The 23590-nt window shown below is 44.9% G+C and overlaps 1 protein-coding gene across 1 annotated transcript in view; it reads right to left on the bottom strand.

Annotated features, from left to right (window-relative positions):
- TDG (thymine DNA glycosylase) overlaps window positions 1–23590 on the bottom strand; it is a 139335-nt gene that overhangs the window by 68965 nt on the left and 46780 nt on the right. The window contains 2 exon segments of the mRNA XM_085653250.1: window positions 11045–11319; window positions 19832–20094. Of these exon segments, the coding sequence (XP_085509376.1) occupies window positions 11045–11319; window positions 19832–20094 (538 nt within the window).

Here is a 23590-nt window from a genome sequence, read left to right as displayed (position 1 = left end):
ACTGCGCAGTTATTGATTTAAAGCAAGTCCATCTCATTCCACCACTCCTTACGTGCAACCCATTGTTGGTAATTTCGCGTTTAGCCATGCTTGCGGAAATCCCGTTCTTTTTCCTGTCAGCCCTTGCTCACAAAGTGCAGGATGGTCTCAGTGGTCACTTCTATCGTTATTTTACTTTCATGGCATCATTTTCATTTGCTACATTTTATCGCCCTCCAGTGGACTTTTATTTTCAGATTTGTTCGCCCTTCAGTAGGCTTTGCAATGTTCTCAACGAACTCGTATGAATTTGCAGTCTTTCAGCCTCGACCAAATGTTCCACTTTTATCGGTCAGAATTCTCAAAGCCAAAACGGACCGAATGTCACTGGTCTGTCAGCGGCGGCAGCCCATGCCCTAAACCTAAATCGTAGCGCCAAGAGGTCCAAACTCGGGCAGTGTAGCGCTCTGTTTCAATTCGGTGGTGCCAAATCTCATGGCAGGACCTCGCCGTTCAACAATACATAAGACGAACCATGCTGAATAATGCGCTTTTGAGACACTGAAGACCAGCTCTCTTATTTTTACACCATTTGCATTCAACTGAAGTTTGTTTCGTAGTTTGCATCTTTTGTGTCTTGGGCTATAAGAATCAGATCAAAGCAATAATGAAAGAATGACATTTTAAAATTGACGACGGATTTCATGTGTTCAGTGCTTGCTCATATTCGTTTGGGTATATTTTAGATGATTCGTTTATAGTTGTACCGCATCTATTATAGCTTTCATAACCAAAATAAAGATTTTATTGATTGACAAGATACCAAAAGACAGACAACCCAGAGACAGTAACGCCTGGATTGTTGAAGTTGCAAAAAAAAAATAAGATATATACACAATTACCTGGAGGTCGATGACTAGCACTTCTCAATAAACTGACAGTCAATAATACTACATTTGTCTTTTCTTGCCTTCATCGCCCCTACCACTTCTGCTGCTTTCTTTGATTATGGAGGAAATTGGTATTAGAACTTTGGGGTGGGTGTCGCCGATCAATTACAATTAAGTATGAATACTTTCAGCCTGGAACTTCTTAATAAGAAACCGACACAATGCAGGCCATTCTTTGACATTATCTTCTTAGTTACCTATTGGCGCAGGTGACCCTATAGAACTTGTATGGAATTATTTTATCCAGTCGTTTAAGATCCCCTTCAAAGCAGACACCAAAAGCAATTAAAAAACGTGTAACAAAAGCAAATTAGGAAACTGGAAAAAATGTCCCCCAATATTTTAGCTGCCACTCTAATAAGCAATCTAGACAAGATTTTACCAGGTTTTAATATAGATGCAAATAATTTGCAAGAGTTTTTCCATAGTTAATTAACAGAGGCTCTTGATAAAACTGTCCAATAACTTCAAAATTATCCAACGGATCTTCGAAAGATAATCCTTGGTTCATCGATGAACTGCAGGAGAAACTAACAATGTGCAGTTGGAGCATCAATGGCACAGAATGCACGACATCAGGGATACATTTAAGTAATTTGCGTAATCTTATAAATAAATTAAATAATTAAGTATTTTTCGGAGAGGATTGCCAACTCTAATATTCTGTCTAATTAATTGTTCAAAATAGTGAATACACTGCAATATCACCAGTAACAGTCAGGCACTAGGTCGATAGAAGGGAGATTTCTGGGTCGATAGAAGGGAGATTTCTGTACCCATCTGGGCTCTTTCTTTGAAGAGAAAATCCACTCCGTGATATTGGCGGATTAATTTAAAAGTCCCCTGATAAACATTAGACCGGATGATTCTACCAAAAGCTAATCAACAAACAGAACAATATATTTTAGAAAATGTTAATCAAATAATTTCCTCTCCCTTTTGCAAGGTATTATCCACTATGGGTGCGTATGGATCCCCAAATGTCATGGCACCATTCAAATGGCTTAGAGCCTTTACACTCTTGGCTTCCAAATGTGTTTTACTCATCTTTAATAGTAGTCTAAAGTCCAACATCATGGCTACTGTGTAGAAACAAGCTTTGGTTCTAGTCCTCACAAAAAATAACTTAGATGCTAATATAATAGATAATTAGAAACCCATTTCACTCCTATCTTTCTCTGACAGTTATAGAAAAGTGGCTATTAACCCCCCTACTTGCGTATGTGGATGCAACAAGCTCTTGGATTCTCACCAGGCGGGTTTCTGGCCAGGTAGAAATACAGAGTAAGTCGTAATCTCTGTCTGAGACGACCTCAGAAGATCAATCAGATCAACGCATTGGTCCTCCTTGACCTCTCTGCTGCATTAGACAACAAAAAACATTCTTTTCTACATGCTCTGCTTCGAGAAATCAGGGTTGGCAGCTTAGATCTGCAGTGGATCCGTCTTTATTGGCAACAGAAGCTGGCTTATGGATCTCCCACTGTTCGCCGCCAACCCAAAATTACTTAAGTATCAAGTACCACAAGGTCGATATTGAGCCCTGTATTATTTATTATCTATCAAAATCCAATAGCGCCGGCCCTCCACAAATTGGGAATGGCTTTATATATGTTGTCGATGGCACACAACGCGTGTTTAATCTGAAGAAGGTGCAAGATTCTAACAGCTCTCCCTGCTGTAAATTAAAGAAAAGGGTCTACTATACAACGTGGCGATGTCCATTTTTATTTTTAATTAGACCTTTCTAAAACTGAATTTTTTTTATCCACAAATTGTCCACAAGAAATTAGTATAATCTATTGGCCCCACGACATGGAAGTTTGTCCAGCTTTAGTGAAATTAGTATCCAGTGATCATCACAGATTCAGAGCTTTCCCACTAAACTCAAGTGACCAATGTAGCCAAATTGTTGAAAATTCTACTTCCCTTCCTGGAGGAATATCTTCATATCCAAGTTATCAACCCATTAATCCAATCACAACTGGTCTACTGTAATGCCATTTTCTCCAAACACACTTGTCCAAAAACTGCAATTAGTAAAAAATGCTGCAGCACGCTCGCCTTGTAACAAAATTTCAAGGACAGCACATATTTTTCCAGTCTTGCATACACTTCACTGGCTTCTTATGAAACAGAATTAACTCTAAATTAGCAGTTCTTGCTCATTGAGCCCACTACCAACACAGGCAGGAGTTCTTAGCAAAAGAATGTAAGTGGTATACTCCTGCTCTTGGATCTATAGACCAACTCTCCATCTCCAGCCATAAAACTAAGACTGCCAAAATTGAGGACATGCCAAACTTTGAAACACCCTCCCTTTTCATTTGTGAGCAGAGTTGAACCTCGCAAGCATTAAAAAAATTACTGAAGACACCACTATTTCTATGATAAGACCACAGACCGTAGTTTTCCAGTGTGGAAACCTCAGCACCAAGAAGCTTAGGAAAATCTTGGGGGGTTGTTACACCAATAACCATACTTTTTAGGATTGCCGACTAAGGGCAAAAGAAAAAGACGGGATGTAGTGGGACTATAAGCGGTCCCTCCTTCCCTTGGTCCACATGTCTCGGCCTACTATAGGAACACAAAATGAGTCCAAGAATTTCTTCAGGAACAGTAGATCCTTACGATGATTATCCCTACATGGACACTAATAAGTGTGAATTTGTATGAAGGGTATGATATGAAAGAATAAAGATGGATGCTAAAATGTCAATACAAATACATTTCTTTATTTTTTTGGGTACATAAGCAGTTAAAAGTGGTCAACCGGGACAGGGATAAGGCATATACAAAAGGTTAAAAACTAAAGTTAAATATTTTCTTGCCAGGTATGTAAAACACTGTATTGTGTGTAATCATTGCTAAGTTTGTAATATACAAAACTCCATGCAATCATATCATGGCACACAAAAGAAAAACATTCAAGGTGTAGCACTAGTTTGACACATCATAGTTGCTTCTTAATCTATAAGCTAAGAGGTATAAACCCTATGGAGGTAGCGCTTATATGTCCCTCTGTAATTAAACACTGGTAAACAATTAGAATGATTAAGTAAGCATATTGCAGTTTGAGGAAAAACGGGACGCCTGCCAAGCAGAATGAATGTTGTGATAAATCTGAGATGATACAAAAGCGATTTTCAGATAGTTGCTACACAAGATGAAAAACTCAGTCCCCATCTACTGGTCTTGAAGAAGGACTAACATTTTTGCAGGCTGAAACAGGATGAACAAGGAATGTAGAGATCAATTATAATCCTCATGATGAAACAAGCCACCAAGATGTCGTGCGTACTTTAAATAGGGATACCCTACAAGGCAACAGGTGACTTTGTTGCATATCCTGGCAACTTCAACAATCCAGATATTAAGTTTGAGGTGCCCTATCTACTCAGACAGACAGGACCGTCCCGCCCAGAGTACAAATTCACTGTAAACAATACATTTACTGTAGTATGCCTGGGGGGCTTCCTTGCATGCATATCACATGCCAATAACCATGCACAAACACAGGCTTTTGCACCAGACACCCACTCTCGCACTGTAGGCATCAAGTCCCTTAAAATGGCTCATTAACAGGACCGTGAAATGTAGCAAATAGCTTCTCTAGGCTCTTTTAAACACTAAACGGAGGATTCCAGGATAAATCTGTCTTTTTACATAATTTAGCTTAGCCTATGGGGCAGCGGAGTGCTCTTGCTACATAGGTCATTAAAATATCTATTTATGGCTCCTGTCATACCCCCAGGAGAATCAAGATGCAGGAACCAGACTGGTAGATATAAACAGTTATTTTGTCTCCACAATGTACACAAGTAAGAAAAGGAATATGCTACTTACCAGTATGCATCTGTTCTTGGCATGTAGAGCTGCAGAGTTGTACACTTAGCATAGATCGCCATCTGGTGTTGGGCCCGGATGTTTGCAGTTTGTTTTTGTTCTTTGGACAGTCTTTGGAAGTCACGAGTTCGGTGACTCCTCCTTCGGTCCGTACTGCGCATGGGCTTCGGCTCCATCCTCAGATTGTTTTTCGCCAACAGGGAAATGATGGAGCGTAGTAATAACAGTGAGAAACCCATGTGTGTTGTATCTAAATAAGATGGACTGGAACGGCTACAGGTAGCCGGGGAGGCGGGTGGGCGTGTACAACTCTGCAGCTCTACATGCCAAGAACAGATGCATACTGGTAAGTAGCATATTCCGTTCGAGGCATATGAGCTGCAGATTGTACACTTAGCATAGATTATATAGCAGTACCCAACCTTAGCGGCGACCACCGGTATCCGTTGCAGTGGTTTGAAAAGGTGTCTTTAGTACAGCCTGGCCCACACTAGCTTGCTGCTTGGAATGCACATCTACACAGTAATGTTTTGTGAAGGTGTGCGGTGTTGACCATGTGGCTGCTTTGCAGATGTCATCTAAGGGTATGTTCCCTAGAAAAGCCATAGAAGCCCCTAACTTTCTAGTAGAGTGGGCTTTAGGTGGAACAGATAATGTTCTTTTTGCCTTTTGATAGCAAATTTGTATGCACTTTACAATCCACCTAGCTATCCCTGATTTAGAAATGGGGTTGCCTTTATGTGGTGGAGAGAAGGAGACGAACAATTGTTTAGTCTTCCTGAAAGGTTGCGTTCTCTGTATGTAGTACAGCAAAGCCCTCTTAACATCAAGTGTGTGTAAAGCCCTTTCTGCAACAGATTGAGGTTGCGAGAAAAAGACAGGTAATTCCACCGATTGATTGAGATGGAAGGGGGAAATGACCTTGGGCAGAAACTTCGGATTTGTACGAAGTATGACCTTGCTGTGATGTATTTGTAGGAAGGGTTCCTGTATAGTGAACGCTTGTATTTCACCAACCCTTCTAAGGGAAGTGATAGCTACGAGGAAAGCTGTTTTCCAGGTGAGGAACTGTAGCTCACATTTATGCATTGGTTCGAAGGGTGGACCCATTAGCCGTGTAAGAACTACATTTAGATTCCACACAGGGGAAGGTGGTGCCCTGGGAGGAATTACTCGTTTAAGGCCTTCCATAAAGGCTTTAATAGCGGGCACTCTGAACAGTGATAAATGCTGTCTGTTTTGTAGATAAGCAGCAATCGCTGCTAGGTGTAGGCGTATGGATGAATATGCCAGGTTACACCTGTGAAGATGGAGCAGATAGCATATGATGTGCTGTATGGATGCATCTAAAGGGTTGATTGTATTGTTACGGCAGTAAATTACAAATCTTTTCCACTTTGCGGCATAGCATGCTCTAGTGGTAGGACGTCTGGCTTCCATGATAATGTTCATGCAATCAGGGGGAAGGTTAAGGTATCCAAATTCTAAGATTTCAGGAGCCAGATCGCAAGGTTGAGCTGAGCTGGGTCCGGGTGCCTGATTTCTCCATGGTTCTGGGTTAGGAGGCATGGGGACAGGTGCAGTTTTTGATGTGGCACCACCGATAGCTGTAGTAGTGTGGTGTACCACGGCTGCCTGGCCCATGTTGGGGCTACCAGAATGAGTGTGAGGGAGTGCTGTTGTAGCTTCCTTACCACTAACGGAATTAGTGGGAGAGGTGGAAAGGCGTATGCAAATCTGCCTGACCAGTTCATCCATATCGCATTGCCTTTGGACAATGGGTGTGGGTATCTGGCGGCGAAGCTTGGGCATTTTTTGTTTTCGTGGGTGGCGAAGAGGTCTATCTGAGGATGCCCCCACTTTTGGAAAAATGGGTGAAGAACTTGTGGATGCAGTTCCCATTCGTGTAGTTGTTGCGTTTGTCTGCTGAGCAGATCTGCCATGGTGTTTTGTACGCCTGGAACGTGCTGTGCCAGGAGAAAGATGTTTTGGGGAATTGCCCATCTCCATATGCTCTGGGCTAAGCGGGAGAGCTGGGGAGAGTGTGTCCCCCCCCTGTTTTTGGATATAATACATTGCAGTCATGTTGTCTGTGCGAATGAGGACTGCTTTGCCCGAAATCTGTTTTTGAAAAGATTTTAGGGCTAGAAAAATCGCCAAGAGCTCCAGATGGTTGATGTGGAGCGATTTTTGCTGTGGCGTCCATAGACCTTGCATGGTGAGGTGTAAGAGATGCGCTCCCCAGCCGGAGAGCGATGCGTCCGCTGTTAGAATCACCTGAGGAACCGGGTCCAGGAACGGCCGCCCTTTGGAAAGGTTTGTGGTGTTCCACCACTGCAGAGAGAGATGGGTGCGGCCGTCCACCAACACCAGATCCGTCAGCTGACCCTGGGCCTGGTTCCACTGTTGTGCTAGGCACTCTTGAAGTGGACGCATGTGGAGTCTTGCATGGGGGACTATGAAAATGCAAGACGCCATCATTCCTATGAGCTTCATAAACACTCTTGCTGGAAGAGAGTGTTGAGGAAGGAATGTTTTGCGCAAGGCTTGTATGCTTGCGATTCTGGCTGAGTTTGGATAGGCAATACCTTTGGAGGTGTCTATAGTGGCCCCGAGATATTGCTTTGTGTGAGATGGTATGAGGTGGGACTTTTGGTAGTTCACCGTTAAGCCTAGCTGGTGGAGCAGTTGGATGGTGCTGTTTGTATGCTGCACACATTGGTCGTAGGACGCGGCTTTTATCAGCCAGTCGTCTAAGTAAGGGAAGACGTGAATATGTTGACGTCTGAGGTGTGCTGCTACTACCGCTAGGCATTTGGTAAACACCCGTGGTGCGGTGGTGACCCCGAAGGGGAGAACCGTGAATTGGTAATGCTGACCGTCCACCACGAACCTGAGGTACTTCCTGTGAGAAGGGTGTAGTGGAATGTGAAAGTATGCGTCTTTCAGATCCAAGGTAGTGAGAAAGTCTCCCTGACAGAGGAGCGGGAGGACTTGTTGTAGGGTGACCATGTGGCAATGGTCTGAATGTATGTAGGCATTTAGAGGCCGGAGGTCCAGAATGGGCCTCAGGGTCCCGTCTTTCTTTGGTATTAAGAAATACAGAGAGTAGACCCCTAGATTTTGCTGATTGACGGGGACCTGCTCTATAGCGTGTTTTTGGAGGAGGGAGAGCACCTCCTGTTTGAGTAGTGTGGAATGTTCTTGAGACATTGGACGGTGCCTTGGTGGGATATTGGGTGGGGTAGATGTTCGCTCGAGACAGTATCCTGACCGAATAATTTGGGTCACCCATTTGTCCGATGTTATGGACTCCCATGCGTGGATAAAGTTTTGCAGTCTGCCCCCGACCGGAGTGGGATGGTCTGGGGGGAGGGAAGGGGAGTCATTGTGCGGGCGGGGTGGCAGAACGGGTGGTGTTAGTTTTGCCCCTGCCCTTATTGTTGTTGCCTCTGTAACCACCCCTTAGGTAGCCCTTTGAAAAGGTATTTTGAGGAGGGGACTTGTAGGAGGTAGAGGCGCTATCGGTGGAGTAGCCTCTGCCTGTGCTACGAAAGGATGAGCGTCGAAAGGAGCGTTTAGGGGCCTGTAATTGTAGTGCCCCCATAGACTTTGCTGTGTCTGTGTCCTTTTTCATCTTTTCTAACGCTTCGTCCACCTTTGGCCCAAAGAGAGTTTGTTGGTCAAAGGGGTGATTTAGTATGGACGCCTGGACTTCAGGCTTGAACCCTGAGATCCTGAGCCAGGCATGACGACGAAGCAGGACACTAGTATTTATGGCTCTAGAAGCAGTGTCAGCTGCATCGAGGGCACACTTAATGGAGGTGTTAGTAATTAGTTTGCCCTCCTGTATTAGTTAATGAGCTTTGCGTTTGTGTTTTTCGGGGAGGTGCTGCATAAGAGCCTCAAGCTCGTCGTAGTGTGCTCTGTCATAGCGCGCAAGTAGCGCTTGTGTATTTGCAATGCGCCACATGTTTGCAGCTTGGGAGGTGGTGCGTTTGCCAGACGCGTCTAGAAGTTTGGATTCTTTATCTGGCGGTGGGGCTTCTCCTGAGGACTGGGAGTTAGCCCGCTTTCTAGCTGTGGACACAACTAGGGAATCTAAGGGAGCAGGGCCCTTAATGTATGCAGGGTCTGTGGGTGCCGCCTAGTACTTTTTTTCTATTCTAGGGTTCAATACCCTGGCCCTGACAGGATCTTTGAACACCTCTGCAGCATGCTTGGTGACACCTTTAAGCATAGGCAAGATAGATGTGGACTTGTCCTGAATGTCAAATGTATCCAGTAGGAAGTCGTCTTCCACTGGTTCACTATGCATTTCCACCCCATGGTAGTGTGCTGCTCTCTGCACTAAGTGGTGAAACCCTAAGGAGTCCTCTGGAGGAGACGGCCTGGATGGGTATAGGTCGTCCTAAGGCACATCCGGCATGTCAGGGTTTTGGTAGTCTTCCCATGGGTCTGGGGTCCCCGGTGGAGTGGGGTCCATTGGGGCGTCCGCTGGGTCATAATCTGGATCCCCGTAATCCGGATCTGGGGACGGGGAGTGATGAGGTAAGGGTGGCGGAGACCTGGGAGGGGGAGGGGGTGGAGGAGGTGGAGGAGGCGGAGGAGGAGGTAGTGGGGAAGGCACTCTGAGAGGAGAAGTAGCAGAGTCCTTCCGCTTGGGTGGTGGAGGAGGAGGAGCCGGAGTGTCAAGGCGTCTTTTTTTGATAATTAAAGTCAATAGCCCAGTCTTTGGATCTTTAAATAGAGTCTTTTGCAAAGGGTCTGGTGTAAACAGATCCAGTGGCGCCGAATCGTCCGCTGGCGCCGATGGTTTCGGAGCCGAGGGCTTCGATGGTTTCTGTGCGCCATGCTTTTTTGGAGCCTCCGGTTTTTTCGGCGTCGAAGGAGTTTTCGGCGCCGGAGCGTCGGTGCCGACAGATTTGTGTTTGTGTTTGGTCGGCACCGAGAGTCCAGACTTCGGCACCAGTGGCTTCGGAGTCGAGCTGGGTATCACTTTCTTCGGTGCCGGATGGTGTTTTTCGGCACCAGGCGTCGGCTGGCTCGAGCCCGAGCTGCCGTGAGACTTTTGAGGCTTCGACACCGGGCCCGAAGGTGGGGTGATAGAAGCTGTGTGCTTGGTTTTACCCAGGCCTGCAGGCGAGGGTGTAACCTGAGTCTCTTTGGTTTTGGGCGCGGGGGTGGGAGGGGGTACAGTACTCACGACCCGCTGCGCCGGTGTGATGTCCTCCACGTCGAAGTCGTCGGCCTCGGAAGCGCTGACGACGTCGTCCTCCTGCTCGGTGTGTAGTTGCCCCGAAGCTTCGGCGTCGTCTCCGAAGATGTCCGGTGGAGCTGCGGTTGATGAGTGCGCCATGGTGCGTCGAGCTCTTCGATCCCGGATGGTCTTTTTTGATCGAAAAGACTTACAGGCGGGGCAGTCTCTGGCCTCGTGTTCTGGAGAGAGGCAAAGGTTACACACCTGATGCAGGTCGGTGTGGGGAAATTTAGACCCACATTTTGGGCACTTTTTGAACGGAGTCCTTTCCATCGGCCGGGACCGGAGTCGAGGAGGGCCCGAAGGCCGGTGCCGATGTACGGAATGGAGAAAAGTGCCGCTTCGAGAGATGAACATATGATGAAGAAACTCTAAGAACGAGGATTTTCCGTCGAGGCTGGAACCGTAGAAGTTCGAAGCCGGAGCACGAAGTATCACATCCGAGCCCGATGGCGGAAAAAAACAATCTGAGGATGGAGCCGAAGCCCATGCGCAGTACGGACCGAAGGAGGAGTCACCGAACTCGTGACTTCCAAAGACTGTCCAAAGAACAAAAACAAACTGCAAACATCCGGGCCCAACACCAGATGGCGATCTATGCTAAGTGTACAATCTGCAGCTCATATGCCTCGAACCAAATGTTCCACTTTTTTAAACTGAGAAAAGGGGCTTGCTTGAAGTTTTTCATACGCTAGCAAAAGCCATACAAGTATTAGACATGGGTTCACAGTGGTTAATATGATCTATGGAAAACTTATTGGTGTTAATGTAGAACGCTACTAATTTGATGATCCTAGAATTTCACTAGGTGTTGTGTCATGCCTAATCTCCGGTGTCCAAAAAAGAATCCTACAACATGTTAAATAAACAAACACTCCCTGGAATCCCCGCTCACCTCCATTCTTCCCAAGGCCAACCAGTAAGTAATAAGTAATATATACACACACAGCAGGCAGAACTTACTTAACTGTGCATAAGCACATCAGTTTCACAAAGAGAACAAACTTACGATCACAATATCCAGGTTGAAAGTCAGAATATCAGGGAGAGTTTTGGTCAGGAGCTCAGCTTCGGTCACTCCTTTAAAGCGGTCCACTTTTCTTTTAACTTTGAAAGCATCTGTGATCTTTTCTTGTTTCCCATTTGACTTGGGGGCTTTTGGAACCTTAGGTGCCTTTGGTTCTTTAGGAGCCTTAGGGGGCTTTGGAGCTTTGGGGATTTTGGGTGCCTTGGGAGCCTTGGGTTCAGTTGATTTCCCTCTTTTTCCTTTGGTCTTTGGAGAGTCTAAAAACAAAAGCAAAAATATCTAAATTGGTAGAACAGCTGGATCAAAATAAGATTACACAGGCATCTAAACAACATGTCACACAAACCATCAAGATTCACAATGGGTTACTGTACATCACTAGTCCAAACAAACAGGGAACTCCGTGTTAACAAATTAATCTTACTACAAGCACATTTGCTAAAGGTACCAGGTTATTATACACATAAAGGTAGTCTGTCTTCTACCCAACATATTTTATAATCCTGCTAGTGCCTACTGCCGTTTAGGAAGCTACTCAATTCCTGCAGATTTAATTCTGACAAGACGAAGATTCTTATCATCGGTGGACCGATTAGCAGCTGGCAGAGTGAGTGCTGGTCCACCGAGCGTGGCAGGTCACTGACCCACAGCTTGCACCAGCAACTTGGAAGTAATTTTTAATGAAATCATCTCTATTAAAAAACATGCTAACAAGGTAATCTCTGATCGTTTCCTTGTTAATAAAGTCCTTAGAAAGATCCTACCTTTTTTTGTCCCCACAACTTATCAGAAAACACTGAATTAGGGAACTATTACATTCAGGCTGAAAATCTTTCATGCCTGCAGACAAAGCAAACTTACTTTTGCACATATTACTCTTGACCTTAGTAAGGGTCTTTGCATTTTGACAGTCAGTATTGTTGTGCTGGCTGCCCATTACCAACTGCACCATTATTAAAAAGGTTCTCCCATCCGTTACCAGGCACTCTCTAAAATGGCCCCATATTTATAAGACAGATTTGTGCGATTCTACCCTTGCGTCTGTCGTCTTTCCTCTTCAGTTCAACTTTTGCATTACCCTCCCTTCAGGAAAGCAAGCACAGCGGGCAAACCTTCATTCTGATGGCAAAGGCGTGTAACGCCTTTCTGCTGACTGACTTTCAGAAACAGGGATGACAATGTCCTCTTCACCGTTCCCTCTTTTGATCTCCCTGCCACCATAGGTTTTGAGTCTTTCAGCTTAAGATGGCTTTGTTCCCAGGGAAAACGACATCAGGTGCGAGCGTGATTGAAAATTTGACAGGAGGTATTACAAATTGTAGCTGAAGGGAAATGGGGTGGGGTGTGCCAACAAGACACAAAGCGTTGGAATAATTCAGAGTTATTCGGGGCGGGGAAGGGAGGTTGGAGGCAAAAAGATCTTGGAAGGGAGTGGCGCTTTAGAGCACCAAAACTGCTTGAGCCTAAGCATAAACATAGGCATTTGGGGCTGCTTCTTATGTTGGGTGGCATTGCATAACCTGTAATGGTGTATAATAGGTCACAATCTTCACACAAAAGCTGGAAAAACTGAATGCAGTGGTTGAAGGGTGTTCACTACATTAAAATGTCTCTTCTTTGTCTGCTTGGAACAAGTGTACTAAGCCCATGTGACACACAGTGATTCCCTGAAAGTTGGATGGTCTGCATTAGATATCACACATATATCAATTAATTGGTTTCTAAACATTCAGGAATATTGAAAATAAATACAGTGATTGCTGTTTGATGTACTTCTCATTTTTGGAATAAGCCTCAGAAATATTACAAGACTTTTTTTTTTACATTAATTTCCACAGATTTTACCTCCTTCTCCACAGAAATCTAAAAATACTAAAGCAAATTTTCCTATATTTTTCTGATTATTAAGACTGCCTCTACTTAGAAAAAGTAGAGAGTTACAAATGAACTTTTGGTGAGGAATAGTGCCAACGCTGGTGTGATTATCGATAAGGGCGAGAGTTGCAAAGTCCACCTTTACTGTAGAAGACGTCAGGGTAGATATTTGTTACAGGATATTTCTTACAAAGTTTTTTTTTTCCATTAAGGTAATTTATTGTCATGGTATTTTCAGATACGTGCTATAACCAAACTATTGCCTAAAACTCTTTAGCATGCCAGTGTAGCCCTAACTTTACACGAGTTTCCTGTGGAAAAGGGAGGATGCTTCCAACCCCCAATTTGGCCCATCATTCATCTCATACATTTGGTTTTAATTCCCAACCTTGCTTTGGTCCTCAAAAACTGAAACCCCACATTTAGAATCATTTTCTACAATATATCATTTCAGTTCTTGCAATTGCACATGTTGCACTAAGATAAGGATTTGAGAAAACTGGCATAATCAAGTCTCTACTCTTGCCACTCACATTTAGGGCTTGCACCATGCAGCAGCAGCCTTTACAACGCTGCCAGCACAGCTTCTGAACCAGGGTTAGATTGGGTACACTCTTATAAGAGGCCCTTCCGCCCAAATAATCCTCTTTTCACTGCTGTTTCTTAAGAACATGTTATTTACCTTCAGTAACAATCTTTCTAGCGTATACTTTAAGCACAGACTTCTTACCTTGTGAAAACTCCCCAGGCAGCAAACAGGATCTGGAAACAAATATTCCCTGCACGCCGGTAGGTGGTGTTGTGCAGTTCCACACAGACATCGTTCCACTCTGATGGTCACAACCGGAGCTACATATAAGCACCACCCACAAGTGCTGATGTCAGTTACTTTCCATGCTTTCCGTGCCCTCAAATGCTGAGCCCATCAGCTGATTGGAAAGACCAATGTACAGATCACTAGATCGGGACCTTTTTAGATGGAAAAAGAGACCAGTTCACAGAACAACAAAGTGGGAGTGTTGGTGAAGAATTTGTAGTTATCTGAAATATCCACCAGAAGGTTCATTACAAAGGTAAATAATTTGTTTTTCTGGTACATACTTCTAAGAGCAGATGCCTCACCTAGTGATAAGATATCACGGCAGTACCACCCAAGGTGGTAGGTCTGTGAACTTTCTCAGAACGAAAATTCCTGTATGACTGAGCACTCAAAATGGCCACCCAACGGAATGGACTGTTGAGTCAGTAGTGTTTTGTAAATGTGTTCGGACACCCATGTAGCCACCTGACCTGCAGTGGGAGCAGCTTTGGCCTTGGTGGAATGAGCCAGTAAGCCTTCCGAGTGTTGCTTCTCAGCCAGTGCATAGCAGATATTATGCAGAGAACAACCTATTGGAACACAGTTCGTTTTTGCAATGCCTTGCCCTATATTGCTCCTAAAAAGAGCAGATAGTACACCGAATGTTCTTTGGTTCAATCAATATAAAGGTTTAGTGCCCCCTTAGTGTCCAACCGATGAAGCCTCTCTTCCTCTTTAGAGGGACGAGGTGGAGCAAAGCATGCTGTACAGGCGACAGTTTGCCCAACATGAAATGGAGTGATTACTTTCGGAAGAAAGGAAGCTAGGGTCCTCCTCACCAACTTAACACGAAAGAATGTTGGTTGAGTGGTAAAAGGCTCAGAATGGCATAATTAGAGCCCAGTACTCCCCGGCAACCCTGGCACTCCTGAAAAAGTATGTAACAAGAGGAGGGACAATAGGGCTTTTTTTCAGGTCCAGCATACGTGCCCAGGGCAATGTGTATAAAGATGGGTATGCAGATCCTAAGGGTGAGGGGACATATAAGGTCAGCGAGTACTAGGTTCGATATGTAGATTCAATAAGTGAATCCTATTATTCAAAGTGAGAGGGGCAGACCCCTCTTCGGAACTGGAGCCCTCACACACCCAGCAAGCTAGGTGTCATGTTTCATCATCTGGGCTTGGTCCTCGTCGGGCCGGCGCTGCAATGCCTGACGGGCTCCCATAAATGGGGCTCTTTGTCGGAGATCTTTTGTCCCTGCCGTTTGGTGCAGTGGGGGTGAGGGGCCCAGTAGTGTAGATGTAGTGTAAGTGAATTAAAACAGGTCAATTATTCCTTGAATTGTATTTATTCTGGTAGGTAAATTGCCGGATTAAAAGTCAATAGAGTGGCGTAAAGCTAGGGGTTAAGTGCCTAGATGCCTACGTCCTACTCTCATTCGGTCGACAGGTTTCTTGCCTCTGTTGCCAGCAAGATTATGGGCAATTCATCAGGACCAGGGTATCAAATGATATCTACACAAAATGAGAGGGGAAAACCTACCTCCCACATCGTAATACAGTGGGCAATGTCCCACTGATGTCACGGAACCTAGATAAGAAAAAGGACAGATATTATAATAGCTGTACGTTTACTCGACATTCATAATGTGCTTTATACACCTTAGTGACAATAGCACACTACATATTAGAAGGTGTGCATATACAAGTGATGTCTCACGCAGTTATAGTGTCTAGGTGCTGTATATAGTGGATTGACCAAGCGCTAAGTGTTTTAAAACCAATTACAACATAAAAACATGAGCAAAGCAGCAGTGGAGCAGATTGTTGTGGAAATGCTCACCTAAGGGCCTAAATAGTATGGCCTCACCAATTTCCGGCGAAATAAAAGGGACACCTTTTATCCACTCGCTTTTAGCGAGACTCCTCCCCCTCCGATCAGGCCAATCAACAGGCGCCATCTTTGTTTGGTCTTGAGTGGCTGGGACTATTTTAACCAGGGGAATGCAAGCGCGCAGCGGGCGCGCCAGAGGCAAGCCCGTCTGCGCCCGTCCGCGCTCTGGCCGCGCCGAGCGCAGCAAATGCTGCCCTATTTGATCCAGCCCGCCTCCACTACTCCAGGGACACCTTACTTAACATCGGTAAGAGGAAGTCAGGGGCCCCCCTGCAGGGGCTAATCTGTGGGTTGGTCAACAGCAGGTCAATGATAAAACACTATCAGGAGATTCATGACCTGCTGGAGGACCGAGACCTGGACTTACTATTTGTTACGGAAACCTGGATTACCCCTGACTCCTCGGTGGAGCTGGGACTTGCATGCCCAGCAGGCTATAAAATTCTCCAAAAACCACGCCTGACGGGGAGAGGAGGAGGGGTGGGGATAATCTTTAAAGACAAATGGGACTGCGTCCCTTTGACGATAAACGCCATAGCAGGGTTTGAACTCCTGGGTTTCTCCCTACAGGAGCCCAGGGGGAAGGTACTGTCAGGTATGGTCTGCTATAGGCCCCCGGGCACGGATTGTCATTATCAGACCCTGCTAGACACCATCACCACCCTGGCTCTCTCACACTCTAGACTGCTGCTCCTCGGAGACTTCAATCTGTGGAACACAGGGAATCTAGGGAGTCATCTGGAAGCCCTGAGTCAAACTTGCGAGAACTGTGGTCTGCAACAGATTATTCAAAGACCTACTCATAAGGGAGGCAACACCCTGGATTTAGTCTTCGCTAAACAGTCTGAAACAGAGGTTCTTAGCATAGTGCCAATTAACTTGACTGACCATTTTTTAATTCAGTTCAGGATAACCTTGCCAAACAACAAACCGACGGGCAATAACTCAACCACCTATCGGTGGGGGAGAGACTGGGTAAAACTCTCCAAACTAAGCCCCTCCCCCCTATCTCATTATCAGTCCATACTTAAACCCGGGGAGGCTGTTGAGGAAAGTTACACTAGATACAGTAACTCTATCAACATTATTCTAGAAGAGCATCTCCCCAGGAAAAAGCTTAAGATCAGAAGTACACCCTCGGCTCCCTGGTTTAACGAGGAGCTGAGAGGGCTGCGTCTAGCCCGCCGGCAGTCTGAGCGAAGGTGGCGTAGGGCATACCAAGAATCTGACAAAATAGCTTTAAAATCAATCCAAGCCCAATACAAACAAGCAATTAAGGAGGCCAAGGCACAATTCTACGCAAGTTCCATCTTACAGGCATCCAATAGCTCCAAGGCTCTCTTCAGCATTGTCAGAGATCTTGGCAACCCTGGCTGCATGGTTAATAGAATCCAGCCATCGCAGAATTTGTGCAACGAGGTCGCCTCCTTCTTTACTGACAAGGTCACCAAAATCGTAGGCGGACTTGACTGCAGCTCAATGGATATGATGCCTACCAGTGAGGTTGTTAGGACAGACACCTCTCTGATCTGCTTCCCACCCCCCACAGAGGAGGCCTTTGGTATCAAAGCTCAGCAAATCATCTGGCTCGCCTCTTGACCCCCTTCCTCATAAAATCTGGAAGGAGTCTGGCCGCAGCCTTTTTCCTGACCTCTGGCATATCTGTTGCCAATCTTTGAATGAGGGAACAGTACCAGACTGCTGGAAACGGGCAATAGTCACTCCCCTGTTGAAAAAGCCCTCTCGCGACCCCAAGCTACCCGTTAATTTCCGTCCCATTTCTCTACTGCCTTTTCCAATTAAAATTCTGGAAAAGGTGGTTAGTAAATCCCTGTCTAACCATCTGGAAGCAAATCTACTGCTGGACAGTGATCAGTTCGGCTTCCGACCGGGACATGGAACGGAAACTGCCTTGACAACGGTAATGGACGAACTCCGTATGCGAGCCGACAAAGGAAAGTCTTCAGTACTAGTGCTGTTAGACATGTCGGCCGCGTTTGATACGGTCAGCCATGCTGTACTGTTGTCAAGACTGACAGAGCTAGGGGCCAAGGGTAGCGCCCTGGAATGGATGCGCTCCTATCTTGAGGGCCGGCAGCAGGCAGTCATGATCACTCCCTTCACCTCCCCCTGGTCCCCGGTCCGCTACGGTGTACCTCAGGGATCGGCAATCAGCCCGATACTTTTCAATGTATACCTTAGTCCACTGATCCCCATTATAAAATCTTTCGGGACCAAAGTGATCAACTACGCGGACGACATTCAATTGTTGTTCTCCCTCGAAGGGGAAGACTCGGTTTCCATAAGATCTTTCCAGGAATGCATGGGGCGGGTCACAGACTGGCTGAAGATCAACTAACTGCAGCTGAACGCCGAGAAAACGGAGCTGCTGCTATGTCATGCTGCTAGAATACCTAATCCTATTCTGGGTGAGTTCAGGCTCCGACCAGAGGACATCCCCATAGTAGCTGCTAAAACGGTCCGCACCCTGGGGGTTATGGTAGATGAGAACCTCCAGATGCTTACTCAGGCCAACAAAACTATCAGCACCTGTCTCTCCTTGCTGAGAGCCCTTCGCCAAATTCTTCCACTCTTACCCAGCGAGGCAAGGCCTTTAGTGGTCCAGAGTGTAATCCTGAGCAGACTGGATTATTGTAACTCCTTGTACCTGGGTGCTCCCCAATACATTGTGCAAGGGCTACAACGAATCCAGTCTATGGCAGCTAAACTGGCACTGAATCAACAGCGCGATTCCTCTGTGCAACAGGCCCTGAGGGATCTGCATTGGCTGCCTGTAAATGACAGAATTAATTTTAAATCTTTGGTTTTGGTCTACAAGGCTCTACACAATACTGGGCCGCTTCCTTTGCGAGAGCGTTTCTCATGGTATGAACCCAAAAGACCTCTTCGATCATCCAATCAAGGCCTAGCCTCTACCGCTAAAATCAAACTAGCTAGGATGGGAGGCAGGGCCTTCAGCACGGCAGCCGCACGTCTCTGGAATAAGATTCCCCAGGACTTAAGGCTGGCCGGATCCTTGATGGGGTTTAGAAGAGGCCTCAAGACCTGGTTATTCGCCTTGAACAGACAGCAACCCCTTGTTTAGCTGAATCGTTTACTCTTTACGGTTTTTTTCCACCTTGTCTCTGAGCGCCAGGATACCCGTTGGGTGACGGTTGCGCTATACAAAAGCACTATACAATACAATACACCAACAGTTAGTGTCCTGTTGAAAGAAAATAAAAAAATATAAAGAAAGATAAATGGGGATCGGTAAGTGAATGAATCAGTATCCATCCGTAGGTGCTCACATGGGAACAGTGTTATAACATGGAGGAGGAGAGGAGATATCGAGGTGGATCGCCAATACCCCCTCAGTGTGTCCCGCACATAGGCAAGCTCACAAGGGATACAAAACCAACAAGGCACTCGGTGAGTAGTCAAACCTCGGGTGCTGCCTAAAGTGCCAGCACACCAACAGTCATGGAGAGCACCTAGAAATCTCAGCCCCCCCGAGGCCAATGTAAAATAGCACCAAACAGTGTGGGCTGGCGGACGAGTCCCGTTGACACTTACCGGAAATCCAGAGATTGTGTGCAGACTCACCTACCCTCCTGAAAAAGTACCACCAATATATAATTTAGAAACAATTAACTCAAAAGAGATGCAAAATCAAGGACGAAGAGTAATGAGTTAATAAGCTAGGGCAAGAAGACCAAAATGGGGCAGGGCCAACCCTGTAATGGAGAAGTGAAATGTCACAAATGTATTATATAAATGCTCCTAGCGTAAACGTTGTGGTTTCCTAGGAAGACTTCTTAAAATAGCTCTAAAGGCAGTCCTGGCCACTACTGAAGACTCTTGTCAAGAACTGAAAAAAGAGACCGTATGAATAAGCAGTGGAGAGAAAGATGCAACAATTAGTTTCAGCTTTATCATTGTTTAGAAACATATTTCTAGAATTATGAATAATTAGGTTGGCTATCATCAAAGTGGAAATGCATGCTCAGTGTCTTGCCAGAATAGATGACTCATCCCAGCAAGAACATCAATGAACAGGCCATAAACCACAAGTCATCGAAATGTCATACAAGTCCTACAGGAGATGTACTAGGTCTAGGAGCAGTAAATCATCTCAATCAAACTTCGACAAACCACCTGAGCAAGCTTGGGGACAGAGGCTCACATTTGCACTATACCTTCTTCTGGTTCATGCTTTATGTCGGATGTTAGGAGTCCCATCATAGACTGCTGCTCGTACGCCGGAACAGAAGTGAGGGTCTGAAGAGTTTGGTGCTCATAACCAGGAGCAGCAGAGAGTGTTTGGTACTCGTGAGCTGGAACGCCCGTCACAGTGTGTAGAGGCTGCTGCTCGCTCATAGTTTCCATGCTGGAAGCAGGATTCATCATTTGATGGAATGGGAATGTAAAATAGGGTGGAGCTGGCTGAAGAGGATAATACCTAAAAGAAAATAATGGTTTTATATTTTAGCAAAATAGGTCTTTTAGAGGTTAATATTCTGTACATCCTTATGACAGTGAGTGTAGAATAACCGTGTCACTTTTTTTCCACATACAAGAATACATTTTGTGTCAGCCAACATTTGGCCATTCCCTGCTCCACCGCTAATGCTTGCAAATCAAATTTAGCTTGGAAATGCATTTATATGGAGGGATACATTCGAAATAGGAGTTTCCAAAAGAAAACAGTAATAAAAGAATGCCCAACATCTACCATGCGGTGTAAGGCGGAGAGGAGTCATACGCCTATTGTTTTATCTAGAACCTGGTTCGCTTGTCCCTCACAAACTATCTCTGCCCGAGATCAAATGGTCTCTTAATCACATCTGCCATATGGAGGAGGTGAATATTTCCAGCAGTCACAAGCCAACATGAATGTTTCACTGCACAGTCATCAATAATTAGCATCAGATATTCACATTTTGCAATCTGTCCTCCAAGGCAAAAGCAGGTATACAACAGTGTTTTGGAATATAGCCGCATCCTATTCGAACAGTATTTGCATTTCATTTACAAGACCAATTTCTTCAACTATTTAGACCTTTTACATTTATTTCTACGATTGTTCAAAATGTTCCTACATAGGTCTGACTTGCTGAGGCCCATTAAATCCAGGTTGAGTTTAAAAGCTTTATGTTGTCATTAATGTGTGTAAAGTACCAAGGCAGCCTTTCCAATGCAGAAACATCATTGATGAGTGGCTAATAAAGCAAATTGATAGTTTTAATTTTACTCAAACTACCTGAAAACATCCACTGAAGCAATCAAATTAAAGATGGTCCAGGTTAAACTATAGGGGCGACATTAATAGCTTCATGGGAGCCACAACTGAAGAGCAAATGTTGATTGCATTAAATGTAAAAGTTACTGGAGGCCTTTCTTCTTTAATAAAAAGATATGAAGATGATGAAAAGTTGGACTATTCACACATTAGGAAATAAGAAACATATATAGATATATATTATCTACTGGCGGTCGCCAGTAGATAGTTATAGTTAGGACCGTGTTTCAGGACCGTGTTTCCACAGGAAATCTGAAAATTCTATTTTGAATAACTTTGGAGCCGGTTGACGAATCCTCGCGAAATTTTCAAAACTAATGGGGCGCTCCGCTCAGCTCCTACCCTGAAAGTCTCGGGGTCATTCGTCAAGCGGGGGCTGAGAAAAAAGGGGGATCCCAAACGCGTTTTCCCCATGCATTTTCCCATAGGACCTTTAGTCGAAGGTACAGCCCAAACGGCTGAACAGAATTACTTGAAATTTGGCAAAGAGGTAGTCCTCAGGTCAGGCATGTGCCTTTTGCATATATGGTGTCAATCTGGTCAGTAGTTCCTGAGAAAATTGCATTTAAGAGTACATAAATATCTATAAGCGCGCACCGTGCGCGCACCCTAACGTGCGTGAGCGCAATTCTGATTGGTGGTTACATGTCAGTCAACATTCGAATCGGTCGAAATCAGGAAGTGTCGGCCGCCATTTTGTGTGTGACAGTGAAAAAGAAAGGTGGAGAACGTGAAAAGGGGGGCAGGGTAGAGAGTTCCTGACCCCCTAGCCTTTGTCAGGGGGTCCCTGAAGGACCCCGAAGGGTGAAAAAAAACATTTTATTTTTTGTTCAAAAATTCGCGGGGTGCGCGCACCGTGCGCGCACAGGGAAAAACCTTAAAATAAAAACAAATAAAAAACATTTTAAACGAGACATTCCATATTACAAGATACAGTCAATCTATAACTATATACATAGGTAATTGTAAAATAAATATATAAAAAATATACATATATAACTTAGCATTTAAAAACCCTTACAAATTCACTTAAAAAACCATAGGTTTCACACACGTTATAGTTAGGAATTAGCATTTAAACAACCTTGCAAATTCACTTAAAAAACCATAGGTTTCACACATGTTATAGTTAGCTGGACATTTCACTCGTAAAAAACCAATGAAATTGCCCCGTTATAGTTAGTTCAGATAACTATAACTCGCGCGACCGCCACTCTATCACAAGGATGATGTCATCAGTGATGCCACTGACCATGTCATGAGTGATGTAATATGTGACGTCATGAGCAGTGGATTGCGGGCGCGCGAGTTATAGTTATCTGAACTAACTATAACGGGGGAATTTCATTGGTTTTTTACGAGTGAAAATGTCCAGCTAACTATAACATGTGTGAAACCTATGGTTTTTTAAGTGAATTGTATATATAAATAAGCACACACACACACACACATATATATATATACATACACATACAACACACATGGTTGAGGTGTAGCTATGACATCTTGGTGTACACGTGGTGAGAGAATTATAAAAAACGGATTTACTATAAACTCAAAAGTAGCATCATTATCATGAGACAAACCACCAAAATTACTCTGACAATTGAAACACAGGATGGATGGTGGACGTTACCCTAAAAGAACCTTCAATGTTTTTGCCCTGAAAGAGTTAAATAGAATTTAAAAGGATGAAACGAGTTGGCTGTCGATATATTTTTTTTTTTTAAGAATTGGACGATAAAAGATAATTTTTGGAAAATTTGAATCTCTATGACCTCACTGAACGTTGGAGTGTGCTCTCTTTGAACTGATGATTTTTAGGTCGAGCCTAGCGCTGCTCTAGTAAAACGACCTCTTGGAATCGCTCTGGACTTTTTACATGCTTGTGCGTGTGAAAAGGCCTACCTACGGCTTGCGGTTACGAGAAGCAGCGCGCAGTGTGCAATCTGTCAGATTTCACACGCGCAGCTGCTTTCACTGGCCTTGAAAGTGGCTTCGCCCAGGAATGAATGGACAGGGTATGGTATTTTGGATGGTGCCTTGGCATTATCGGAAAGTTCCAGAACAAAGGTGCAGAGTTGCTCACACCGCCTCACTTAGGATCCGTAGCATCTTGGTACATCTCGGACATCCCTGTAGCACTTTTCAAGCACTTGGGACTTTAACTGCGTGGCTCCCCACCCTTATCACACCAACACTGCAACAGCCTAACGGCTGCGATGCCCCCTACATGCAAATCATTTGGCAGAGTAGTCGTTGAACATTTCACTTGAGTGCACTTTAAACTTTCAGTTCACATCAGAGTGCATTTTACGATCGAGCTAAGATCTTCAGCCAGCCCCAGTGGCGCACGCCGCATTGCACCTTTCAAGCACTTGGCACTTTAACTGGCTGATATCACACATTCGTGCTCCGCCGCTGCAACGGTTTGATAGCCGCAGCGTCCACTTTTCTTACGTTCAGTTAGTTATGATCGCAGTTACCATGCACCCCGATTTCATGCGAGTGCACCCCAGACTTGAACAATAGCCCCGTTGGGTACTTCGCACATCCCTGGTTTCACTCTTTAAGAATTGGTCTTCTTGTGTCATGGTGCTGCGCTGTTACAGGCCTTTCACTGCTGTGGCACAGTGGAAATCGGTAATTATTGGAA

The sequence above is a fragment of the Triturus cristatus genome, chromosome 4_1 (genome assembly GCF_964204655.1).
Source record: "Triturus cristatus chromosome 4_1, aTriCri1.1, whole genome shotgun sequence".
Taxonomy (NCBI): Eukaryota; Metazoa; Chordata; class Amphibia; order Caudata; family Salamandridae; genus Triturus; species Triturus cristatus.
The sequence above is the reverse complement of the archived record's forward strand: the minus strand, read 5'-3'. Positions and strand labels throughout refer to the sequence as shown.